The sequence below is a fragment of the Suncus etruscus genome, chromosome 1, assembly GCF_024139225.1.
Source record: "Suncus etruscus isolate mSunEtr1 chromosome 1, mSunEtr1.pri.cur, whole genome shotgun sequence".
In the NCBI taxonomy this organism is placed as follows: Eukaryota; Metazoa; Chordata; class Mammalia; order Eulipotyphla; family Soricidae; genus Suncus; species Suncus etruscus.
The window spans coordinates 12,932,646-12,957,094 of record NC_064848.1 but is presented as its reverse complement, the minus strand read 5'-3'; the positions used below and the strand labels follow the sequence as shown (position 1 = coordinate 12,957,094).

The 24,449-nt window shown below is 47.7% G+C and overlaps 1 protein-coding gene across 1 annotated transcript in view; it reads right to left on the bottom strand.

Annotated features, from left to right (window-relative positions):
* The window catches only part of CCDC33 (coiled-coil domain containing 33), a 107,453-nt gene extending 83,929 nt beyond the window's left edge, over positions 1-23,524 (bottom strand). Inside the window, 3 exon segments of the mRNA XM_049768781.1 lie at positions 14,588-14,716; positions 14,993-15,348; positions 23,209-23,524. Coding sequence (XP_049624738.1) covers positions 14,588-14,716; positions 14,993-15,348; positions 23,209-23,524 — 801 coding nt within the window.
* Positions 23,525-24,449: the final 925 nt, after the last annotated feature.

Genomic DNA, 24,449 nt, shown 5'->3' with positions numbered 1-24,449 from the left:
CTCACCCATCTTCAACCCTGGACTGTCCTCGGCACTGCTCCATTCTCAGCTCTTCTCTTTCCTAGGCCCTGCTTCCTTCTCAGTCTGCTTCTTCCTGAGCTCTCTGGCTTTGGGGAATCTCTGGACTCAGTCCTCTCAGGAATCAACCCAAGGTTTCTGCCATGAAAGAAGCCAGGAGAGTGACTAATATCAAATACCAGGCCCTGGAAGGTGGTACCAGCCCCTTACAACTGACAGGATCTGTTATAGTCCCTGGCATCCCAGAAGGGAGGTTCTCAGGGCCCGAGGTTCCCTCCAAAACCTTCCATCTGGGACAGACTTCTTGGAAATAACGCTTGGGGGTTGGTGATGTTGGCAAGAACTGTTCCTGCTGCCTTTCTAGGCATGAAGCCAGCTGCCAGCCAGGCGCCTCCTGGTAAAGCTGCTAGCATGTGCCCACTGGCTGGGGGGGCTGGGGCCAAGTGAGAGAGGCCTGGAAGTGGGAGAGGCCCCTGGTCTGCCTGCCCAGCCCCTTATACCCAGTGGAGGGGACACTGCAGGGTCCTTGGAGACAAGCCTGCTACAGGATTCTCTTCCCCCCAAACACACACAGCAGAAATTGTATCAGGTAATAAATAGAAAAGGCACATGCTGGGCTACATATGGGAGCAAACTGTGGGTGCTGGCAACCCCTTCTTTGTCCTGTCCTCAATCCTGAGCTATCCTCATGGTCTATGTGTTTGATGTTGAACCCGTCCAGTCACAGAAGGGGATGGGGAACAGACAGTCAATGACTCCCTGAACGGACTTATCAGGGTTATCACCACATATATTCTTGAGAAGAAGAATGATTGTGACCAGGCATATGGAGCAGACCATCCTCCTCCTCAGAGCCATTAACCTTGGCCTCAAGACAGATTTTTCTGCTCTGCCATGGCCTTGACTTCTGTCTTGCTCTCTCACTTCCAAGCCTCAGCCTGAGAAACAAGGTGGAGGGGGGTGGGAGGAGAGACAAGAGTTCATGGGGCCTGGAGAGATAGCACAGCGGTGTTTGCCTTGCAAGCAGCTGATCCAGGACCTAAGGTGGTTGGTTCGAATCCTGGTGTCCCATATGGTCCCCGTGCCTGCCAGGAGCTATTTCTGAACAGACAGCCAGGAGTAACCCCTGAGCACCGCTGGGTGTGGCCCCAAAACAAAACAAAACAAAAAAAAAGAGTTCACTCTCAGGTTAATCAACTCTTTTCCTTCCTTCCTTCCTTCCTTCCTTCCTTCCTTCCTTCCTTCCTTCCTTCCTTCCTTCCTTCCTTCCTTCCTTCCTTCCTTCCTTCCTTCCTTCCTTCCTTCCTACCTTTTTATTTTTGGGGCCACACCCAGCAATGCTCAGGGGTTACTCCTGGCTCTACACTCAGAAATTGCTCCTGGCAGGCTAGGGGTGGGACCATATGGGTTGCTGGGAATTGAACCCAGGTCTGTCCTGGACTGGCCGCATGCAAGGCAAACGCCCTACCTCTGTGCTATCTCTCCGGCCCTCAACTCATATTTCTGTCATCAACTCTTGTCCCTTGAATACTGGCCTTTAGGAGGCGAGTGCTCAAACTTGAGTGTGGTCAGAAAGACAGAAGTCATAAAAGAATACAAGTAGCTGATAGTAAGCTAATAAACAGACCCAATCAGTCCCCACCGTGAAGTCTACCCTGCTGTAAACCATTTTCCTGGGAGATGGCTCAAAGGGCATGTGCTTGACATGTGGGAGGCCTAGATTCTATTCCCAGACCACATGGCTCCCTGAGCACCTCCAAGAACAGCCCCCTGGCATTGAGTCTAGGGTGGCCCACCTAAATAAATTAATAAAATGACTTCCAAAGCTATGGATCAAATGAATAAAATATGGATCCTTGTCAGGTTTCCCAGCAGCCCTTCTTCCTCTAGGACCCCCAAATCCAGCTTGAATGGGTTAATAGGAACAAATCTAGGGAGCTGGCTGGTATCTTTGTGGTACTGGTTAGGACAGACTGACAATCCAAGAGATAGGTTTTTGGAGGGGTTGAGGGGTGAGGAATCAAGATGGTGAGGGGTGGGGTGGGCACCAGGATCGAGATATCAAAGCACACAGCTCAGAATGGGGCACAGGCATTCCACCTTAAGGGATTGCCCAAAGTGTTCCCTTCAGACACTGTCAGGGACTGGGAGAATTTGATGCCAACTTCACGCACAGCACTCAGGTTTTTGCTGCCTTGACAAAGGGAGATTCCTGTCCCCTCCTGTCCCCAAGGGTATGACGTCTGTAAGGGATCTCTTATGTGCTAGAATATGAGTTCTAATCATGACCCTTCTCTGTACATGTGGGCCTGGCTGGGGGAGAAACACATGGTACCAATCTACTACTGGGACTGTCCTGAAGGTCTGGGGTAGGGAGAGGGGTAGGACTGAGGATTAGTACAGGGGTCAGGGCACATGCTTTGTGATGCACCTGGACCTGGTTTGATCCTCAGCATCAAGTGGTTCTTTGAGCAACACTGGGAGTGGTTCTGATGGGCCCCTAAGCAGCATGCAGGTGGCCCAGGTATTCAGCAGTATCGTAGCCTTTTCCCCTCATGTTTACTGACAGACTTGACCAGGAGCTGCTGAATACTACTTGGGACTCCTGAGTCTTCACAAAAAGATCTTGGAAGAGGCAATCTGAGCCCTGGGGCCCAAAAAGAAAGTCATTCCCAGACAAGGGAGAGGGTGCTGGCCCCCATTCCTGCAATATTTCTCTCAGGGTGGCAGGAAGATACAGAGACCCCAGATAAGGTATGTTGTCACTAATACCCATGAATACACATTTCAGGTCCCAACAGGCTAAGTCAATGCCCTGCAATGCACCTAGAACCTTTTTCAGACTCAGACCATACCTGCAGTCTTAAAGGGTTATTTTATTTTATTTTTTATCAAAACCTGGGTTTTAAACTTGCAAAGCAAATGTTATGGCTTGGCATCACCTCCCCAACCCTTGGACAGGGGCTTTGAAGGAGAGATGAGCTCAGGTAGGGCACAGGCTGGGTCCATGTCTCACTTGGCTCTTTTACGTCCTTTCCTTTTCATGGCAGGAGCACTTAAAAATCTTGGGGACAGGGGCCGGAGAGATAGCATGGAGGTAAGACATTTGCCTTTCATGCAGAAGGACGGTGGTTCGAATCCCGGCATCCCATATGGTCCCCTGTGCCTGCCAGGGGTGATTTCTGAGCATAGAGCCAGGAGTAACCCTTGAGTGCTGCCGGGTGTGAACCCCCCCTAAAAAAAATCTTGGGGACCAGATCTGCTATTGGTAGGTGATCAGCATCCATTCTGCCTGGCCAGCTGACTGGAGTGCCTTGGAGTGGCACACATAGACAGAGAGTGAGGTTTTGGAAGATATACACAGATCCTGGATGGGCAGAAGGGCGGCAGCTAGGGTCAGAGGGTTTGCCAACAATGAGATATCATATGGAATGCAGTGATACAGACTGTGGGCCATGGTCAGCTGGGTCTGGACCAGCTCAACACTCAACACTCAGGGGTCCTCCAACTTTTTAAACAGGGGGCCAGTTCACTGTCCCTCAGACCATTGGAGGGTCTGACTATAGTAAAAACAAAACTTATGAACGAATTCTTATGCACACTGCATATATCTTATTTTGCAATGAAGAGACAAAACAGATACAAATACAATATGTGGCCCGCGGGCCATAGTTTGAGGACCACTGCCAGGGATCAGGAACGAGTCAGACTCTTTTATAAAGAAAGCAAGTTGGTAGGTCAGAGCTTTTTCTGCTAGAGAAGCAGCAGCCAGCTAGTCTCTGTGGGGGCTATCATTTGCATTCACTTGATAACAATCACCTTGACACTGGAGAGGAAAAGGCCCTTAACAAGGGTTAAGGCACTTGCCTAGCAGGTGATGAATCCTGGTTCAAATTCCCAGCAGGACCAGGAGTGGTTTCAGAGTATAGAACCTGGAAGAAACCCTGAATACTGTTGGGTGTGTCCCAAATCCATGCTTTCCCTATCCCCAAAAAATCAAGAGGAAAAGTTTCCTCTTGGAAGGTAAGTGTAATGATGTTAGACTACCAGACCCTCTCCCTGATGCTCCTCTCCAGGCTAACTTTCCTCTTTTAGAGTCCCAGATCTCAGCGTCTCTGCCCTATACTTTAGGGTCATGAACCCCCTCTGGGATAGTCCAGAGGAAAAGTGCCTGCTTTTTACATGGAGGCTGTGAGTTGGATCCCTGGCACTGCCCCACGTATGCTGAGCCTATTCCTGGTGGTACTGCCACTTAGGATGTGTTCTCCAGAGTCCTATGACTTAAGAGCATAGCAAGCAGCTAAAGGAGGGTGCCGCCCCCAACGTTTCTAAAAAACATGTGAGCAAAACACCCCCATGTGTCCAGACTCCAGTCATCACGAACACTACTATCAAAAAAGAAATGAAGAGGAATGAAAACAATTAAGCCAACAGCTCTGTGGCTGGCAGTCTTCTCTGTGACTCCCAGATGCTAAGTCTAGCCCCCACCCCCCACCCCCCACCCCTACACATTAAGTGGACACTCAGATGGGGCCAAGTCAGGGATAATGGAAGGAAGAGTGTGTGCATATGTTATAGAATCAAGGTGGGGTTGTGTTTTTGTTGTTTTGTTGTTGTTGTTGTTTTTTGCTTTGTGCTTTTGAGTCATACCTGGTGGTACTCAGGGTTTACTCCTGGTTTTGCATTCTGGGATCACTCCTGAAAGTAGGGTTCCAGAGTAGATCATACAACTGGAATAAAGTTTAACACTTTAATCCATCTGCCAACAAGATTCCCCCAGCCTGGCCAGCCAGGGGCCATCCCCTGAAGGAGATGAGCCCCGCCCAAGATCATGATGAGAATTATATAGGGAAGGGATATAGAGAGGTTCCAGCTTTCTGATGATCCTTAAAATGATTGGCTCTTGTCTAGGGGTATCTTCCTACTACTCCCTTGTTCTTCCCTGATATGCTACCTGGTATGGCAAGGTAGACTGAAGCAAGGTCTATGAAAATAGGCTTGTGAAGTCCTAGCATGTGGTTCACACCATGTGGTCCTTACAAAATGCTATTAGAACTTAAGAAGAAGCCTGCCGTGTGGCTTTTACAAAATGGTGTCCCTCTTTATTCAGAATTCAGGTCCCAATATCCTGGTAGTGCATCAGTATTCGCATGTTCAGAGGACCATATAAGATGTTAGGGATTGAAATTGGATTGGCATACAAGGCAAGCACCCTACCTGCTGTACTATCTTCAGTCTCCTCAAAAAATCAAGATTTAGACCCAAGCTTTTCAGCTGCAGAACCTGCATCTGTCTATCTCCATAATCCTCTGTCTCCTCATAGAGAGTTTGGGGCTAGGGGAGATGGCTGGGACCATACCCTTAGTGCCTCAGGCTCTGTCCCTGCCCTAGCACCCGAGTTGATTCCAGAGACTCCTATTACCGGAAACCACTTCTTCCTGCCTGGTGAGCCTGGGACTCTTCTATTCCCTCCCTCTCCTTTGAGATTCCTTGCTCAGCTCTGCTGCTCTTGCCTGCCTGCCTGCTTGCCTGCCTTTCTACCACAGAGCAGAGCCTCTGGCCCTAATCTCATTTGATGCCATGAAATCACATTTGCAGCGTATTAATGCAGTGCGGCACTGGCCGGCCTGTCTCGTGCAGGAAATCTCGGACTGGGGGGCGCCTCCAGAGACCCGCCAACGAAAAGCAATTATGCTTTAAGAGGAAGATTAAAATAATATCCACTACTGCCTGCACCCCCTTTCCCATCAAACCCTCCTCAGTGCCATTGCCATCCCCCTCAAAGGCAACTTCCTGCCTGCTGGGCATAAGCACTTCTGTCCTCATGTGACCCCAACACCAACAGCCCTTTAACTCTAGAACTTCCGAGTACTCTGAAGAAATTCAGCTTCTTCAAGCTTCTGGGTCTTCCTCTGAGCTGTTCTTGTCCCCTAAACACCAGCTCCCCAATCCTTGTCACTGGCTGGGACAACACCCCCACCCCACCCCATGAATATAGCAAATGTGTTTAGTAAGCATGTAATATTCTCTCAGTCTACCCCAATCAATGCAACTATCTTGCTGGGTGTATGAGTCCTGGTCCTCCATTTTTTTTTTTTAATAGAAAGAAGACATCTATAGGTAAGTCCCACCTATATCCTTAAAGTCTCAGGAAGCCCTTCTTTTTTAGGAAGCCCTCCAGTAATTATTTTCTAACTAGTTGCCAGGTAGAAGAGAGAAAACAGATGGTCAGAGAAGTGAGTGTCTGGGTTCAGAATTTCTAGGAGATGTGAAGGAATTGGAAATCAAGCCTCAATCAGAATTCAAGTGTCTCTGCTGCACTTTGTTGACTCTAACTTACCCTCACTTGAAAGGTGGGGTGTGCAGGGGCCTCTTTCTGGGCTGGGCTATTTCTGCAATGCTTGCTTCTAAGTGGCATCAGCCAATTACAGTGGGTCAGGATAGGTGTATTGGCTGGGGTCTCTGAACCAGCAACCACCTATCATATTTCAGTACTTCTCCCAAAGGATCCAGAGATTTTTTTTTTGGTGGTGGGGGGCAGGTGGTCAATCTAACACTGCCAAACCAGGAATGGGAAGACATGAGACCTCTGAGTAGAGATCTGTTTCCTTAAGCCACTTCCCCACCATCCTGTCTCCTTGCCCAGAAAGCCGTGTCCATGATTCCCTGGAGAGAAAGCTGCTGGTCTTTGCAACTGTACTGCCCTACTACCACCACCACCAATTAGGGTGCCTGCTAGGGGAGGCCTGGGTCCCAATCTTGTTTTATTATGGACTCAGGAAGGCTTGGACAACACCTTCTCCTCTTCTGGGGTCTCAGTTTCCTGCTCCAGAAAATTCTCCTCTGCCCATGGCCTCAGATGTAAATGTTGGATACTCCCACTTGCTCTGCTTCAGGGCAAACTGGTTTAGGGAGGGGAGAACAAAGTGTTAGGCCAGCGGAGCCCCTATTCCCTCCATCTTCTCTGCTGCTCCCCAGTCCCACAAATGTGCCTCCAATCCATTCTTCTTTCCTGTTTCCTGTTCCCACACATACTGTTTTCCATACCTGTGTGCTTCCATACCTTTGCTTGCCCTGATCTTAACCCTACAGACTTCTTTCACCCTCTCTTGGAATGCACCCATCTTTAAAGTGGGAGCACTTATTCCCCCTGATACTTGAGATATGAATCAGATCATTCCCACCACCCACCTCCCTTTCTTGCTGAGCCTCACATCTTCTGGGCACTGTCTGCCCATTGTACTGATGAGGAACTATGACTGGCTCCAAGTAATGTAACTCATTTGCAGCTGGGAAATGCAGAGTAATGTAATGTTTTTACACACCAACCTCCAATCTCTTTGTCGTCACCACCACCACCACCACCACCACCACCACCACCACCACCACCACCACCACCACCACCACCACCACCACCACCACCACCAGAACTGCCTTTATTTTTATATATAGCAAGCCTGGCCTAGATGCCCTCCTTGCCATGCCAGTTACTTCTTCCTCAATCCCTACTAGCCTTCATAAACCTCTAGTCCTTTAGTAATTATTTCCTCTGTCTACCCAGGACTGGGGACATGTTGTGTATGTAAATATTTTTGGGATTATTATGTTACTGACCCTACCCTGATCGGTGATTGTGCCCTACCCTAGGGTGTGACCTGGCATTCTGCCCCCACCCTAGGGTGGTACCTGATTTTGCTTCCACCATTGGGTGATATCTGATCCCACCATTGGGTGGTACCTAATTCTGGGGGATAAAAACAAGTGTCTGTGGAAGGTGAGAGGCTTTTGGCTGCAACTTATGCTGAGTCTTTGGACTTCAGTCTTGTCCACCGAATAAAGCTAATATTTCCACAAGCCTGACTGTCTTCGAGCTGTTTACCCGCCGTTTCACCTCAGAACCATCGGCTGGACAGGGTGGCAGATGCGTGCTCTGAGCTGGAGGGGAAGAACCTCATCCTCCATCCCTCAATCAGTCTGACATGGAGCAGATGGATGGACAGGCGAGATGGATAAAGGGTAGAGGGATGGATAGATGGATGGAAAGATGGGTGGATGGGAGAATGAATAGATGGATAGGTGGGTAGATTGGAGATGGGTGTGAATGGATGACCTGTACTGAAAGTGAAGGGATTATTGAACTCCAGGGTAGGAAGATCTTCTGACATACTCATCCTCCATCTCCTTCAGAAATGGGAGGGAGAGGGTCTACATTGATGGTTTCATTTGTTCCTGATATCCTGATAGTTTGCATAACATCTTGGGATTCAGGCTGGGGTGTGTCAGTGACCCTCATAGCAAGCTCCTAACCAGGGCTAGATTGAAGACAATAAACCTGCTTTCTCAGTTCCTCCCCACCACCTGCTGTTCAAAATTCATTTTGTTGTTGCTATTTGAGGAGCCACACTCAGGGGTGCTCAGGGGATATTCCCTGCAGTCCCTGGGTGACCATATGATGTTAAGGGTCAAACCCAGGTCCTTGCACATATCAACCTTTCGCTCTCTCTTAGACCTTCCATTACAATGGTTTCTTCAGAGGTGTGTCCCACCTCAAGACACACATTCATCAGTACCTTGAGTCTTCTGGTGAGGACTGTTCATGGGGTTCTGTACTGAGGTAAAGCCTGGAGAGTCCAGTGGAAGTGTAGGCCAGCACGGCGGTTCCATGTGTGTTTGCTGGTGGTTCAGTCTGATCTCTTTGTGGAGTACAGGTGTGTCTGTGTGTCTTATGAGCACAAGAATCTGTGCTGTGCTGAAGACACATAACGTTTTCAAGGCTGTTCACAAGACCCTTCCTGGCTCTCTTTCACCATGAAGGTGAGCTGGGAGCTAAGAAGGCACCCAGGTACCTTCCTGTATAGCATCAGCTGTTCACTAGGGCTGGATCCAGGAGCTGGGAAGCCCCTGCCTCTATCTCATCCCTCAGTGTGACATGGGATACATGCTCATGTAACACACATTCACCTCCTACTCACAGGAGGTGTGCGTCAGTGACAGCTCTGGCTGGGGAAAGGGGTGGTGGGAAGGGACGGGGGATGATGGCAGACCCATCTGTGTGCTCAGTTGCAATCTGCTCTTGCAGCCTTTTTCCATGTTATGGCCCTGGCTGGGTCAGTTTCCCTGCCAGGACACCTAGTCCCTCACCCCAGATTTCCCAATAGCCCTCTTCTGGGTAAATTTTATTTCATTTCTTTTCTTTGGTTCATACCTGGTGGTGCTCAGGGCTTTACAGGCCTTGCACTCAGGACTCCCTCTGTGATGCCAGGAATTGAACCCAGGTCAGCTGCATGCAAGGCAAACACTACTTCCAGTACTATCTCTCTAATACCCTAAGGTTATTTTTCCAGATGCAGAGGCCCAGAACCCATGTGCCTTACTAGCAGACATTCAGACTCCCAAGTAGCCCCTGTGCTGTGGGTTGGGAGAGGCTACACCAACTGGGTTCCCCTTCTCAGCTCTGGGGGCCACAGGCAAGGCCCAGACCCATTTGACTGCTGCAGGGCTGGAGGCCCAGGGAAGCTGCAGAACCTGCCGGCTGTACAGCTACTGGCAAGAGACTGATTTAACGTTCCTCAGGTTGCCTGACTCTCACTTTCATCTGGAAAAACCCAGAACTTCTCAGTACCCCCACTGAGCTCTAGGTACTGATCCAGACAGGACTCCAAAGGCAATAACAAAATACAGACTACTCGGAAATCAGGCAGGCAGAAAAAGGAATAGACTTGTGTAAGGAAACAAATATGGGTCCTTCCTATGCACGTATATTTGGAGGTATCTCTCATTCACAATGCTTTGTGGCTACTTCAGCACCCCATCAACCTGTGCTCCCAGTGCCACTCAGGAGAAGAGGGAGGGGCCAGCAGGATCCTGCAGGTCATTGTGGTCACATTTAGGCCATAGGCCCCTCTCTAGGCCAGGGGAGCTAGCTATGTCCCTCATTTCCCCTTCCTTGGGGCTAGCCCCGCCTCTCCTCAGAGCCCAAGCGGTGACGGCGCCCTCTGGAAACGTCTTGACAGCGCCTTTGTTCCCCTGAAATAAAAGAAAAACGAGCTACAAAGGGAAACCTCAGGTAGCTTTTAAGGGGCTCAGCTGCCTGCGGCACAGCGTGTTTAAGCTGCAGGCAGTTGTCACCGAGCAGAAGGCTCAGAGCTGCGGCCTGCGTCCCTCTCCTCTCCCGCCCCACCCCACCTCATGATCACATTGACTTGGGGAACAGCCTGGTCTAAATAGCAGCAGAGGAGAAAATCAATGCACATTGATAGAGAAATGCACGGTGGCTGTCAGCCAACTGCCATGCGCACATGTGTGTATGCGTGAATGCGTGTGCATATGCAAGCGTGTGCTTGTGTGCGCAGGTGTGTGTGAGTTTGTGCATGCGTGAGTGCTTATATGTGTGCATGCATGTATGTTCGCATGCATACATGTGGGGGAAGGCACTACAGTACATGCTACTGGGATCCAGGTTGACCTACTGCGCTCCAGGGGCCGGGGCAGGTAGGGATGGGATGGCTGTTCCTGGCACGTGCCAGTGCTAGAAGCTGGGGGAAGGGAGGGCAGCAGCAAATCTCACTCCAGTTAAGAGAGAGATTAATATATTCAATCTGCTCTGGGTAATTGAAGGAACAATTGGAGTGTTTTTCTAAAGCCTATAAAACTGCCTCATTTGCCAGGAGGAGCTGAATGGCCAAGCTCCAGTCTTTTTGTATTGGATGGAGCTGGAGGAAGGAGTGGGGGTGCGGGATGGACGCAGCGCAGAGCAGGGATGTAGGCTGCTGGGGATCAGCAGTCCTGATTTAACCTTGTCTCATCCCCTCCCACTTAGTCTGCCTCCATGCTGCACGAATGGGCTCCTGGAACGAGCCTCAGGTGCCCCACCTGTGAAATGGGCCCGTGGCCACATCTTGGGCATGAAAATGAGAGGAGTAGTAGAAGGGGAGAGTGACATCACAAACACTGCAGCCTGCTTTGTTGGGGGGGGTGTGTGTGCAGGGGCAGAGAGGTGCCCAGTCCCCTCAGAAAGCCCACTCCCCAACCCCAGCGGGAGATGAAATGGGCAGTAAAGTTAATGAAATCCACATTGTGAGTCTTTCCCGCTTGAACCACTCCAGTCTCCAGGGCAATAGAAATAGTGTATGCAATCGCGAGCAATAAAAGACGTAATGAATTTAAAAGCAGAGCAGAAAGGGAGGAGAGAGGGAGAACTGAGTGTTCTGGCCCAGAGGCAGAAAGGCGCCTGGGGCTGGGGGCAGGGGTTGGCTCGGCCCTGGAGCTCCAGCCTGAGACTGGAGGTGGAATCTGAGAACTGAGGGATGGGGAAAGGAGAAAGGGAGATGGGGCAGAGGAAGAACAAAGGGAGAGCGATTAAGTGACCCAGGCTAGGGCCCAGTGGTTCCCATCCCTTTCCCCAGCCTGACTGACGGTCAGGCCAGAGCTGCAATCAGACCACAGGCTTAGAGCCAAGTGCTCGGCATTTGGAAATTGCTTTATTAGCTTTTTCTTTCCCTTTCTCCCTCCAGGGCAAAAAAAAAAAAAAAAAAAAGGTGTTTTAAATGGAAAGAAAAAAAAAAGACCTTTAAAAGGTTCCTGGGGAACAAAATCATTGCTGGCAACAAAACTGCAATTGTCTGGGAGAGGTAAGAACCTGGAGGGTTGGGGAGCTCTCCTCCCCCTCCTGCTCCACTCATCAGGAGGAAACATGGAGGGCTGCAGAGTGAAGAAGGCCTGAAAAGAAGTTAAGGTCATGCTCTCCTCAAATGTCATCACAGGGCGTGCCTGTGGAGGAGGAACAGTGCACCCGCTCTCAGAGGTTTCCCTCAGCTTTAGACAGCCGCCAGTGGATGTACCCAGAGGAGCTGTCTGTTTCCTTCTCATTCAGGGAGCCTTGGCCACCCTCTTGCTATCCAACAGCCATCAAACTCCCCCTGACCTGGGCTAGGTAACAAACAAGGCAGGATGCCAGGCAGAAGGAGGCCAGCCACAAGCATTCAGTGCAGCAGGTGGATTGGTCCTTTCTCTCACACAGGGTCCCTGTTCGCACTGCCTTACCCTACTTTCCCATTAGCAAGGCTGGGAATGAGCTAGGTCCCCAGCCTAAAATGGCTGGGGCAGTGGGTGTGGCCTAGAGCCAGTGACCCCCTAGAATCTTACACCCTGTGTACCAGTGAAGAATTTAGCCCTCCCTCTATCCCTCCCTGCCCCATGTTGAGGAGCAAACACACAGAGCAAGAGTGGGCCAAGGTCTGGGGTATGCTCTCTTCAGATCAGGCTTGATTGTTGGGGACTAAGAATTTCAGGAATTTCAGCTTCAGTCTAGCTCAGCTCACAGGTGACCTGTGATTACACCCTTGAAACCTATCACCCCCTCCCCTTTCCCCCATCCCTCATCCTATGACCATCACCCATTACAGTTTGGGGAAATAATGTACAAGGTGGAAAACAGCTTATGAGTCTACAATATCTTCAGAAGGAAATGAGTTGAACAGTTGAAATGTCAGGTGTAGGAAGTACAAACAAGGCAGGCAAGGCTTCCTGGGGGAGGCTGCTGATGTCTCTCTTTGCATCCCAAGCCCAAAGTTCACTCCTGGCATACATAAAATATTGGTAAAGTCAGGCTGCACCCCAAAATATATCTTCCAAATCCATTGCCTTTAATTCTCTCCACTCTCCACGGAGTCCCTCTTTCAGTTTGGCATTTGTTAAGTACAACCCTTTAGGACAGGGGTTTCAAACTCAATTTACCTGGGGGCCACAGGAGGCAATGTCGGGGTGATCCTTGAGTGCAAAGTCAGTAGGAAGCCTTGAACATTGGGGGGTGTGACCCAAACAACTAAAACAAAACAAAACAAAAAAGATTCCTCTAGGGCAGGGCCACAAAATGTTGTACGAAGGGCCGGAAACAGCCCGCGGGCCACGAGTTTGAGACCCCTGCTTTAGGACAAAAAGCTGGGTTCAGGGACTGGAGAGATAGCATGGAGGTAGGGTGTTTGCCTTGCATGCAGAAGGACGTTGGTTCGAATCCTAGCATCCCATATGGTCACCCAAGCCTGCCAGGAGCAATTTCTGAGCATAGAGTCAGGAGTAACCCCTGAGCGCTGCCAGGTGTGACCCAAAAACCAACCCCCCCAAAATAAAACTGGGTTTAGCCCTGCTCTCCTGGACTGCATTTACAAGAAGGGAAGGAACCTGGTTCCTGGAGTCCCTGTGTTCACTTTCCCAGGGAGTTAGCTATAGACCCAGAGGACTGGGTGTGGCTCCAGCAATCATCACCAATAGTGGCCTCTCTGCCTCTCATCCTGAGCAGCAGAGGGAGCCCTCTTCCCCAATGGGCCCCTCACCAAAGCTGTGGGTTCCCCCACCCCCACCCCATCCTGCTGTCAGGCTTGTGATTGCTCACCCCCCACGAGGTAAGCGATTTTCCTCTCCCCTGAAAGCCATTTTCTTGTCTTGCTCGAAGCAGACATCTGACACTTTAAGAGGGGGGATGGCAGGGGATGATGGCATTAAATAACTGAAATTAGAGCTGCTGAGGACAGCAAGCCTTCTCCAGGCTGTCCCTGCAGCTGGCTTGCCCTCCCTCACAGCTTCCCAGAGTCATGACCTGCAAAGTACAGACGTTGGGGCCCTGCAAGTAGGCTCAGGGAGCTAGGGATGGTTTTACTCTGAGTCTCTGGCCAGATTAGTTCTGTGCCAAACAGCGTGCTATGGGACCAGATCCCGGGCTTGTAGTCTATGTGGAGAGTGTCACCAGGCACCCATCCAATTCACAAGCTCACCAAGGTTCATTGAGAGGGCACACCAAAGGGGTAGAGGTAGATATGTTCATTCATGGGCCCAAAGTGGGGCTGAGACCTGAGTAAGACAATGGAATCCTGGGGCCAGGGCCTGTCCTCCCACTTTGAAACTTGCTCTGGATCATATTCATCTACATTCAAGTTTCTAGAAAACACCCCTCCAGTGGCCCCCATCCCTTTCTGAGTTAGATGCCTGCCTCTGCTGTTTGCTACAGCCTCCCAGTTCTTCCTACATTCCCCTACTCATTGGCCCTCTGACTGCCCATCTCTCCATCTTAATTCTCCTGCAGCCCCGGTCAGCCCACACAGAGCACAACGTCCCGACTATATGCAGTTCCTTTGTACCCTAGCTTCTCCTCCTTTTGCTGGCCAACCCCTTGGCTTCTAGAAGCCCCTGGAACACCTTCCCCAAAGCTCAAATATATCATTCCGCAGTCTTAAGTGCTTGATCTGGGGGGCTGGCAGGGCCAGTGTGTCAATAAGAAGGTGGTGAGTAAGTGAGTGAGTGAATCAGGAGCTGCATATGAGTGAGTGAATCAATGAATCTGATCATCTCCAGGGGCTTTCCAACAGGCCTTCCAAGAGGCTCCCGAATCTGATCTGCACTCCCTTCCCAGGGGCTTCTGGGAGCCTGCATGGTGCTTGACTAGGTGGGGCCAGGTAGCATCTCTGCCCAGACTGACCTGCCTTTTGGATTCCAATAAGGTCCCAGGAAACAGACATTCCATGGAATCAAACATCTTTGGGGGTCCCACAGTGCAACTGAGAATTAGACTTCTCACCTGGGCCTGTGGCTGCCAGGATTCCCCTTCAGGGCTGAGCCTCTCCTTGCCTTGATGGTAGCTGGCTGGACCAGAAGGTGGACACAGGGAATCTTCTGGACAGTCACCTCGCCAGCCTTCTTTCAGAACCTGACAAGGATAAAAGAGAATTAATTTGGGGACTCATGGGAACCAGGATGTCCCTACTCTATGTGGCCATCGCTCTATTTTCTGTTTTCTCTGGGCCTCTCTGCCCCCTTTTGCGTTCCTATTCTCCAGAATAAAATGTGAGACCTAGAACCAGTGGACTTCTTGTGATGTCCAGTGAGAAACAGAAAGGAGTCATGCACACAGAGATGTCCGGTTCTGCTAACTGGAGGAGCAGTGATGGGGCACCCTGCTCTCCCTCCTCCAGGGTCTACCCACCTGTAGTGCGGGTGATGGGGCCTCCTGGCCAGGTAAGCTCAGTTCTGGCCCTCCAGTCCTGGGAGAGCTGTGGGGTGGCAGAGGAGCCCGGTGCTCATGGAAGGCCACGCTGTAGGTCAGGCTACCACAGTGGCGAGCCGTGGGGTCCTCGCTGGCCCGCAGTAAGGCCAGACTGCCTTGGTAGTTGTACAGGTCCTCGTGCCAGCTTGCATGTGGGTTGAGGGGAGGCTGGTCCGGGCGTGGGTAGATGGGAAAAATGGCCTCACCCACACGCCGTGCCTCAGGTCTTGTTGAGTCAAGCCTCAGCGCTTCTACCCGCAGCTGAGCGTCATGCTGCCCATCATTCTTGCAGAAACCTGGAGATGAGGTGTTGAGAGAAACCACCCAAAGAGTGGGTTTGGGGTTTCCCTACTGGCACATCACACCCCAGGAACGATAAGCAGGAGCCTCAAGAAAAGCAGCCAGTTTTTGAAGACTGGCTTTGAAATCAATCTTGACTGATGTTTCCCAAGATCTCTTCCCAGGACCTGCCACTGTCCGCTAACCCCCTTTACTGATAAGTGGAGGGTTCTTAACAGCAAATGAGTTTTGATCTTCGCCCCCTTAAGGGCAGGTGGCCACCTGATGGCCTGGGACTTGGTTTCCCCAATCTGTCACATTCCCCCCACTCCTTCAAGAAGCCTCTCTAGGGGCTGGAGAGATAGTATGGAGGCAGAGCATTCGCCTTGCATGCAGAAGGATGGTGGTTTGAATCCCGGCATCCCATATGGTCCCCAAGCCTGCCAGGAGCGATTTCTTTCTTTCTTTCTTTCTTTCTTTCTTTCTTTCTTTCTTTCTTTCTTTCTTTCTTTCTTTCTTTCTTTCTTTCTTTCTTTCTTTCTTTCTTTCTTTCTTTCTTTCTTTCTTTCTTTCTTTCTTTCTTCCTTCCTTCCTTCCTTCCTTCCTTCCTTCCTTCCTTCCTTCCTTCCTTCCTTCCTTCCTTCCTTCCTTCCTTCCTTCCTTCCTTCCTTCCTTCCTTCCTTCCTTCCTTCCTTCCTTCCTTCCTTCCTTCCTTCCTTCCTTCCTTCCTTCTTTCTTTCTTTATTGGTTTTTGGGCCACATCCGGTGATGCTCAGGGGTTACTCCTGGTTTTGTGCTCAGAAGTCGCTCCTGGCTTGGGGGAGCATATGGGATGCCGGGGGATCAAACTGAGGTTCGTCCTAGGTTAGCGCTGGCAAGGCAGACACCTTACCTTTAGTGCCATTTGCGCTGGCCTTGCAAGGAGCGAATTCTGAGCATATAGCCAGGAGTAATCCCAAGGCGCTGCCTGGTGTGACCCCAAAACAAACAAAAACAAAACAAAACAAAAAAACCAAACAAAAAAGTTTCTCTAAAACCCTCACAATCTCTCCTAGATTTGCTGCAAGATGACACCCAGCTATTAATCCAAAACAAAAGCATTCCCCCACCTTCTTCTTTGATATGTAAAAACCCACCTGGATAAGTACTTTGTCTCTCTCAACCTCCCCTCTCCTGATGAACTCGGAATGAATTAATAATGAATTAAGAGGGTTTTTGGGTCCTTTGCCTCTGTTCGGTTATGGATGGGCACTAGACCCTGGCCGGCCAGAATAAAGAACCCACTTGAGCTTTTGCCTGAATGACTGTCTCTTCATTTCTCTGTGTCAGAACAGCATCTGGACTACTGAGCCTTACATTTTTGGCGAGCCAGCCAGGAGTCCTTGATCTGTCCGGAGCTCGGTGGATTCTAAGCAGTGTGTTTTGTGTTGTTGGTCGTGATTTGATGTGGGTTGGAAATAGCAATGTATCTTGTGTTGTTGGTTGTGATTTGATGTGTGTTGGAAATGGAAATAGGGGAATGGTAGTTTGACTGAGGGCTTGAGAGTCCCCACTCGACATGGATTCCAGGTGGTAGTGAACTGACGGGTTCAAAAACTATAGGTCACGACCCTGGAGGCGCCCCAGGAATTCGATTTTGCCACAGCGGGAAGAGGTTCCTGGGCTGCCATGGGACACCGGGATTCGAACCAACCACCTTTGGTCCTGGATCAACTGCTTGCAAGGCAAACGCCGCTGTGCTATCTCTCCGGGCCCAACCCTATTTCTTTTAATTGGAAATCTTTGTTTTGAGATTTTTGTTTTTCATTTTGTGTAAGTGTGTAAGTGTGTGTTGGCTTTATTTCCTTGAACTCTTCTTTCTTCACTTCCTTTGTTTCCTTCCATCTTTCCCTCATCTATTCCTTTAATTTTTTATTTCTCCCATTATGGGTCAGCAGCAAACCACCCCTTTGTTTTTTTACTTTGGACCACTGGTCAGAAGTAAGGACTCAAGCATGTTGTCTGTGGTTCTGTATTCCGTGTTTTCTTTGTCTGATTTAAACATGGAGGGAAACTCTAAGAAAAAAATGCTACCTCTCCTTAGGCCAAAAAATCGTGTGTTACACCAGCTTTGTTATTCTAGGGACATGGCAGAGGGTGATGGAGGTCGTAACTCCAGATTTCTCAATGGCCATCGGGGATAAATTTTCCCTGGAGAATTTCTGGACTTTGCAATCTCCCAGGCTTCCTGCCATGTATTAAGGCCAGAAAGAAACGAAGCTAACTGGCCGCTTTTTGGCTGGAAGAAAAAAAAAGTGCTTTTTTTTTTTTTTTAACTCCCAGCCTGGAGTTTATCTGAAAAAAGGAATTCATCCAGCCCCCAGGGCAACAGCTATTATCCTCCCAGATTCACCTGGCTGGGAAATGTGGGTGTAGACAAAGTAATTCCAGTGGGTCTTTTACATATCAAAGAAGAATTTAGTTAATGGTTTGGAAGTCAGAAAGAAAGAAAAAAATTTTGAGGATTTAAATTTCTGATTTAGAAGTTTCTTAAAATGAACAATTGGGTGAAAAATGTTGCAAATTATTGTGGTTGGCCTTTTTAAACAATATTGTTAATTCTGTGAATGCATGTTATTGTTGCAGTATCTCAATTCCATGTTGAATTTATCTCACCAAACTTGATGGTGGGTTTTAAGGTAGCTTTAATGTGAAAATTTTGATGGTACTAGGTTGTAAATATCTAAAAGAAAGAAATCAACATAACTGTGTTAAATATCTTTAATAATTTAATAATAATAAAAATAATTTGGTCCCACTAGGTGCAAGAAAGTTCAGCAAAGTGGTTCCAAATTGGCAGTATACAATTTAAAGCTTCTGTTCCTAGGGCCCAAGTGCTGGGTTCTAGGCTGTTAACATGAGCTAATCCTTAAAAAAGGCTTGCTCTAAGTTTGGTACATGTGGTGGTCGTTGGCAGCAAGACTGCCCCAGAGGATGAGTAAAAAAGTTAGAAAGAGAAGGGGCCGAAAAAATAGCATGAAGGTAGGGTGTTTGCCTCACATGCAGAAAGGAAAGTGGCTGAATGTAAAAAGTTTAAGGATGTGCAAAAGGAATTAAAAATGTGTACTAGGAAAAATCTGTATAATCAAACTAAATGATTATTATTGATATGCCTTTAGGTTAACATAAAAGAAGTGTAAATGTTTTTAAGCATGTTATAGTATTTTCATGCTATTGAGTGAAAAATGGGGTAATAAAAAATCTTATGAACATCTAAAAAATTGAAGCTATTTTTAAGGAAAATAGTCAAGAATTTAAAAGAATCATTAAGGTTCAGTTTAAAAATTTTTGAAAATTGGTGATTGTTAATTATAAATTCTTTAAACGTCTATATCTGCCAGAAGTAGTGAGCATTCTTCCTGGTATTCATAATTAATTTGTGTAACGTAAATTGCTGGTGCCTTCTGCTTATAAACCGAGGCCAGAAGACTAAGTAAACTTCTATTTTCTATATGGTTAAGTAATGTTTGCTTTTTCTCTTTTTCTAGAACCTTTCAGTACCATTTTATGACATGGCATCATGTTGCTTTGCACAAGATACAAGCAGATGGCTTTCCTCTTTGCATGAGGAGTGATCCCCATGCAGACAGGAAATCCTAAAATTAGTGAGGGGACCCCAAAAGCCTCTTTCAAAGGAATAATTGGAGTTGAGGTGCTGTGACAAGCATGCACCCTTAAGCATTTGGCTGTAAAGACCGGAAAGATACCGAGATGAATGACCTGAGTAAGGAAATTGGAGATTTCCTAGAAGATTCTGAAGCAGCACTAACTGGCCACAGCCTGTGGACCCTGCTCTCACCCTCCACCCTCAGTCTCAAGAGAAGAGGATTCAAGGTCAGTCTCTTCCAAATCTGAAGAGAAGTGGAACAGACAGGCCACCTCTGGAAGTTCCTGCAAGAGGGTGAGATGCCCACAGCCATTCAAGATCATCACGCTGAACTGACCAACTCATCAGCCAAACCTGAGTAACTGTGACATGATAAACCTGCTGTGTCTACAACCTATCCTCAGAAAAGCTCTGTAAGTAGTGGGGGTGCCCTAGATGGAGATTTTTTCCAACAATGCTGTATACTGTGCAAAAGGAAAAAGCCAAAAGTTATTCAAATATCTGGCAAGGTACAAGGTGAAGGTAAGGGGCCGGGCGGTGGCGCTAGAGGTAAGGTGCCTGCCTTGCCTGCGCTAGCCTTGGACGGACCGTGGTTCGATCCCCCGGCGTCCCACATGTCCCCCAAGCCAGGAGCAACTTCTGAGCGCATAGCCAGGAGTAACCCCTGAGCATTACCGGGTGTGGCCCAAAAAACAAAAAAAAAAAAAAAAAAAAACCAAAAAAAAAAAAAACCAAGGTGAAGGTAAAGAGAAAAACTATTTTTGTAGCTAATTAAAATTCTTTTTTTTTTTTTTAATTTTTGGGCCACACCCGGCGGTGCTCAGGGGTTACTCCTGGCTATCTGCTCAGAAACAGCTCCTGGCAAGCACGGGGGACCATATGGGACACCGGGATTCGAACCAACCACCTTTGGTCCTGGATCAGCTGCTTGCAAGGCAAACGCCGCTGTGCTATCTCTCTGGGCCCAGCTAATTAAAATTCTAGTGGGCCTAACTTAAAACCCACTTCTTTGAAGTAACTTATGTGAAAATGTTCTTACTAGTTGTACTAGACCAGATCATAAATTGCAAATGCAAGCATTAGTCTGACTAAAGTAACTCAAAGCTGTGTTTATTAATAATACTATGATGCTTTAATTACTGGTGTTTAATTTGTGCTATCATTACAGACAGTAAGGACAGCTGTGCCATTCAAGTTGTTCCATTTACTGCTCCAGGGCCTATTGGGTTAAGTAATATTCCCCTACCTATTTAATCTGATCCTTTTCAGGTGTTAAGACTGCAGAAGTAAACCAGTTAACTGCTCATTTAGGAAAATACGAGATTTCACCCTATCTAGAGATTGAAACTACAGTCCCTTGCCAGCCTGAAGTAGCTACAGAAATTTGATCTTCGACTACGTTCCCTTTAATGACTTCTAGGGTGATGAAATCTCTAGGAAAAATATGAAGCAGAATAGTCATCAGAAAAAGCTACCAGGGAAATATGGGGAAAAGAAAGGCCACAGAAATTCATAAGCCAAGTTGACAATTAAAAATAACATTATGCCTATCGATCCCAGAGGTTGGAGCAGGTAGCAAAAATAAACCAACCCTAACATTTCACAAAGATGGGTAGTATAAGGAAAGGAGCAAAAATTATGCTTCCCTTGGTAATATTAAGAGTAAAAAAGTTGGGCCCGGAGAGATAGCACAGCGGCGTTTGCCTTGCAAGCAGCCTATCCAGGACCAAAGGTGATTGGTTCGAATCCCAGTGTCCAATATGGTCCCCATGCCTGCCAGGAGCTATTTCTGAGCAGACAGCCAAGAGTAACCCCTGAGCACCACCAGGTGTGGCCCCAAGAAACCCAAAAACAAACAAAAAATTTCTTCATCTCTGTCTGACCCAGTGCAGGAAAAGCAACTGAAGTTTAGGGCTCTATTGTTCTCTCTACCCCAACAGCCCTTTAAGTTTCAGGATTGAAAAAAAAAGAAAGCAGAAACCTCCTTATCTTCGTGGTGAAATTCACAGCCTGAATAAGAAGAAAGCCCTGAAGATCCAGCTAAGTCAGCTCATAGGACCAGAACAGAAGGCAGATAGTCCTGGTCTTCCTACAGCAGTGACCATAACTGCACAGCAACTAGCAAGAATGACACCCTCTTACCCAGACTATAGATAAGGGGGGCTGTGGGCCTGACCACTGGGGGAGCAAGGCTAGCAATATCAATAGACAGGTATAACAGGCTCTCGCAACAGTTAATTTTAAATGTGAAGATGGAGGCCCCCTATCACAATGACTTCTAGGATTAGAAGCCTTACTACAAGAAGGGGGCATTGAAAAGGGAAGTCAACACTAGTTACACCAGTCCCCACTGCTGTAGCTCATGGAACTTAAAGGCCAGGTTGTATCTAACCCTTTTTGCCCTTATAAGGAACTCGTATTACCTCAGCGGATGTCATGCCCTTATAAGGAACTCATATTACCTTAAAATGTCTCAGTGAATGTTATGACCTTATAAGGAAGTCATCCCTACCCCCTCTCCCCCTCCCCTTCTTATGGTATATAAGGATGCACAAAGAAAGCCACATGGTCCTTTTCTTCTGTTCGCTTATGGAAGGGCACTGGACCCTGGCCGGCCAGAATAAAGAACCCACTTGAGCTTTAAAAAAGAAAGAAAGAAAGAAAGAGAAGAAGAAAGAAAGAAAGAAAGAAAGAAGAAAGAAAGAAAGAAAGAAAGAAAGAAAGAAAGAAAGAAAGAAAGAAAGAAAGAAGAAGAAAGAAAGAAGAAAGAAAGATAAGAGAAAGAAAAGAAAGAAAGAAAGAAAGAAAAGAAAGAAAAGAAAAGAAAGAAGAGAAGAAAGAAAGAAAGAAAGAAAGAAAGAAAGAAAGAAAGAAAGAAAGAAGAAAGAAAGAAAGAAAGAAAGAAAGAAAGAAAGAAAGAAAGAAAGAAAGAAGAAAGAAAGAAAGAAAGAAAGAAGAAAGAAAGAAAGAAAGAAAGAAAGAAAGAAAGAAAGAAAGAAAGAAGAAAGAAAGAAAGAAAAAGAAAGAAAGAAGAAAGAAAGAAAGAAAAAGAAAGAGAAAGAAAGAAAAAAAAGAAAGAAAGAGAGAGAGAGAGAGAAAGAAAGAAAGAAAGAAAGAAAGAAAGAAAGAAGAAAAGAAGAAAGAAAGAAAGAAAGGAAAGAAAGAAAGAAAGAAAGAAAGAAAGAAAGAAAGAAAGAAAGAAAGAAAGAAAGAAAGAAAGAAAGAAAGAAAGAAAGAAAGAAAGAAAGAAAGAGGGTTTTTGGCTTGGCATGCTCAGAGATACCATGTGAAGCCACTGATTCCTTGACTCTTTTGACTGGCTTGGTTTATTGATCTTTCACTGCTACCCTGCTTCTTCAGACCAGTCTGGGTGCCTGGGGTGATCTCACAACCCATGGGGAATTATTTTACAATCTGCTATTTGCAAGTCACTTAACTATTCTCTCTTTGGATTGTTTTGTTTTGTTTTGTTTTGTTTTGGGGTCACACCTGGTTACGCTCAAGGGTTACTCCTGGCTATGCACTCAGAAATCGTTCCTGCCTGGGGAACTCATGAGAAGCTGGGGATCAAACCAAGGTCCATCTTGGGTCAGCCATGTGCAAGGCAAATGCCCTACTACTGGACTATCACTTTGGCCATTTCTTTGGATTCTTTTTTTATTTTTATTTTTATTTTATTTATTTATTTATTTTTTGGTTTTTGGGCCACACCCGGTGGTGCTCAGGGGTTACTCCTGACTGTCTGCTCAGAAATAGCTCCTGGCAGGCACGGGGGACCATATGGGACACCGGGATTCAAACCAACCACCTTTGGTCCTGGATCGGCTGCTTGCAAGGCAAACGCCGCTGTGCTATCTCTCCGGGCCCCATTTCTTTGGATTCTTATCTCTCCAACACCTGATCTGGAAACTTCCAGTGTCCATACAATAGTCCAATAGTGTGCAAGGATGCAGTCATATATTACTCTATGTGGCCCCCAACTACCAAGACTGGCCCCAGAGCTGCTCTGTGAGTGCTCATTTATTCTCACATGTCCTTTCACTTTCTCCTGGCCAGACACTGATCAACATCCTACGTCATGTGGAAAGGGACAAGCTCATGGAGGACCCAAGTTGTCCAAGATCATTATTTGGGCTTGCCTTTCCTTCTGGGGTTCCCAGAGCTTTCTGAAGACTCTGACCAGGTCCTAGCACCCCAACCTCCTTCATCCCCTCCCACCCTTCCTTCCTACCTTTGGGCAAAGTAAAGACAAACTTGTTCCTGGTGAGAGGAAGACTCTGGCCAGGATCCTGCTGCTTGATAACTTCTGTGACAGCAGAGTAGGCAAGACAGGGATCCCCATCATTCACCCGCAGCAGCACCCCAGCTCCAGAGCCATCCTGCAGGGGGTTCTCAGCTGACAGATGCAAGGCATAGCTACCTTCCTCATTGAACCCCACGCTTAAAATCTTGAACTCCAAATCAAGAATCTTCTCTTCAGCCCTCAGGCTCTGATTCAGCAGGGAGGCAGGGACCCAGGACCCAGGACGTCCAGAGTTCACAGCCATAGCAGATAAATTCCCCAACTAAGCACTACCCCTACCTGCCCACAGTCTCCATCTGGGGATCCTCTGAGGTCTACATTCTGGGTGCTCAGGACTGCACCCCACCCCTCTCTGTTTGTTTGAACAGAAACCAGGTAACAAGCTAGGGCACCAATCCTGTTACCAGAACAAAGGAATCTATGGTTCCTCTTATTGGGCCTGAGTTCGCTCTGTAAATAGACTGTGAGAGAGCATCTGAGGGGTGCTAAGTGTTGTCTTGGGCATTTGGCATTTGGCAGGTGTCAGTGGTCCCAATCTTCTGAAATGCTGGAGAGGGCATGGAAGCAGGTAAAGTCAAATACCAACTAGAGAGAAATCAGTTATAATGTGTGCTAACAAATGAACCCTCTGGGAGAAGTTAGGCTTGAGTTCTTTAGGGATATGGAGCTCTGATGTGGAGGAAAAGATGTGGTTAATCAGGACTGCAAGATCCTGTCTCTACATATTTATTTCTGGGGTTCTTGTGGGAAGCACCGTAGCTATTCCCGAGAGCAAGCCCTTAGTTCCTACCTGTGGAACCAGTTAGCCCTCCTATTAAAAAACCTCTCAATACAGACACATCTACATGTGCTATCAAATTGGGACACTCTTCCATGATGCTGGTACTCAGTGAGAGAGGGGGAAATTCTTGACTTTGCTTAATAACAATCCTTTTTTTTTTGGGGGGGGGGGGAGGTACATCCAAGCTTACTGCTGGCTCTGTGTTCAAGAATCACTCCTGGCAGGGGTTGGGGGGCAGGGATTGGACTTGAGTTGGCTGTGTGCAAGGTAAGTGCCACACCTACTGTACTGTAACTCAGGCCCTCTTAATAAGAATCTTGACCAATAATTTGATCATTACCACCTCTCCTATCTCTCTCTCTCTCTCTTCTTTTTGCTTTTGGGTCAC